Source organism: Triticum dicoccoides, chromosome 3A, assembly GCF_002162155.2.
Source record: "Triticum dicoccoides isolate Atlit2015 ecotype Zavitan chromosome 3A, WEW_v2.0, whole genome shotgun sequence".
NCBI lineage: Eukaryota > Viridiplantae > Streptophyta > Magnoliopsida > Poales > Poaceae > Triticum > Triticum dicoccoides.
The window spans coordinates 217,276,045-217,277,854 of record NC_041384.1 but is presented as its reverse complement, the minus strand read 5'-3'; the positions used below and the strand labels follow the sequence as shown (position 1 = coordinate 217,277,854).

The 1,810-nt window shown below is 48.8% G+C and overlaps 1 protein-coding gene across 1 annotated transcript in view; it reads right to left on the bottom strand.

Annotated features, from left to right (window-relative positions):
* Window positions 1–1,463, bottom strand: part of LOC119267905 (replication protein A 14 kDa subunit-like) — a 3,130-nt gene extending 1,667 nt beyond the window's left edge. Inside the window, exons 1-2 of the mRNA XM_037549356.1 lie at window positions 1,266–1,463; window positions 234–497 (exon numbers count right to left, since the gene is read on the bottom strand). Coding sequence (XP_037405253.1) covers window positions 234–495 — 262 coding nt within the window. The 5' untranslated portion in view covers window positions 496–497; window positions 1,266–1,463. The remainder of the gene's footprint in view (window positions 1–233; window positions 498–1,265) is intronic.
* Window positions 1,464–1,810: the final 347 nt, after the last annotated feature.

Sequence of the window (1,810 nt, the reverse complement as noted above, 5' to 3'; positions counted from 1 at the left end):
GGGGGGGGATCTCATAGCATTGACCACTGCAAAAAATTTAAAAGAAAAGAAAAAGTTCAGCTGCTCGTAAATGATTGAAGGTTGTAATGGAATTTTTTTTTAAAGGCAAAGCTCCTCTGATGTCTATGGAATTATGTAAAACATAACAAACTGCAATGTTGAACCCCGCAGCAGCAAGTATAATACAACCTTGAAGAGGCAAATAAAACCAATATAGGTGCATCAAATCTCACCAAAGTTGTCATCAAAATCTTTGCAACTTTCAGCACTGATGGACTGGTCGTTGTCAGCAATCCCAATAACCTCTAGATAATGTGATTCACGGCCTTCCGAGGCACCTCTGATGGTCAACTGATGTCCATCAGTCGACTGCGCAACAAGAACTCCACCTTGAGTGTGTTGGACCTTAAGTACTGTACGCACTCTTTGCCCAACAAACATCTTGAGAGTCTCTCCATTGACGATTGCTGAACGAAATGACGCATCCATGTCCATGTCTGCAAAATGTTAACTTCAGAATTATCAACTCAATTTAACAATATCAACCAATAAGAAGAGAACAAAAGAACTGTCCACGCATCTCCTTGTCACTATCATCATACCAAGCAAGCACATGAACCAAGCATCGGCCGTATGCATTGATGCAATGAATGAGAAACAACAATACTTTGCTAACTAACTAAATCGGTAGCTACACCACATGACAGCACCATGATGGCTACTAAAATTCACTGCAGCAGCAGTATTCACAACTGTATGCTATCATAATCCGTCCGTAATCGACAAAAGGACTTGTTTCAAACTGGATCAATTACACGGTTGTCCATTTTACATTTCAATGGCTTCTTGCGCGCATTGGTCACTGTCCTACAGGAGATGGGCCTTGGTCGTGCTGAAGAAAGAACAGGAACAATGTTCATACCAGGAAATCCGCGACTAGGGTGAACATCCAGTGGAACGACAGACTAGACGGGTGAGAGATCGCGGAAACTTCCGGATCTGGATTCGACTGCACACAGAAATCGAAGACCAGAACGGTGTACACAAGGGTGAAATCAGCCCGAGCAGGGGTGGGACTGCGTTAGGGTTCAGATAAACCTAAACCCCAAATAATTCTGGGAAAACAATCTGCCATTCTGGACCAGTCAAATCGAACGCAAAACTAACACGATGCGTTGGAGTATCGGGCGAAGATTCGGAGAGGGGACGAAGCAGGTTTCGGAAAAATATTCGAAGAAAGCGAGGTAGGTCGGGAATTTCCGTACCGAGAGAGGAGATGAGCCTCGATCAATCTATCTACTCCTGCGCACCCCACCCCGGACGCAGACGGAGATGGAAGCCTTCGAAGTGGCGCAGCGGAGGACTGCCCGGCTCTCGGCCGCGCTGGGGTTCTGCGCTTCTGCTGGATTCGGAACGGGTGAGCCGGGCGGCGCGGCGAAAAGGAGGTTATTTGGGGCAAGCCCACAAGGGAAGAGATGCTTTGCAGCCGCGCCTCCAACATGCCCCTCCGGTCCACTTTTTCGGCACTGGCGCAAAAAAACGCCCCAGTCACGCCCCCAGAACGCCGAAAATCGTCGGTTCAATCCTTTTTTTCCGTCCGGCGGTCACAGGCCGAACCCGGCGTACTGGGAAGTAGTTGGGGGCTCCGGCACAAGGAAAAAAATGTGGTTGGCCCACACCGTTAGGGAAAAAGTCAAGGTTTTCTTCCCCGACTCGCCTCTCACCCTCCGCGCCCTCGGCCACCACTAGCTATATCTCGGCGCCGCCTGCCGCCCTTCACCGCTAGATAGCCATTCCCTGCCGAAAAAAT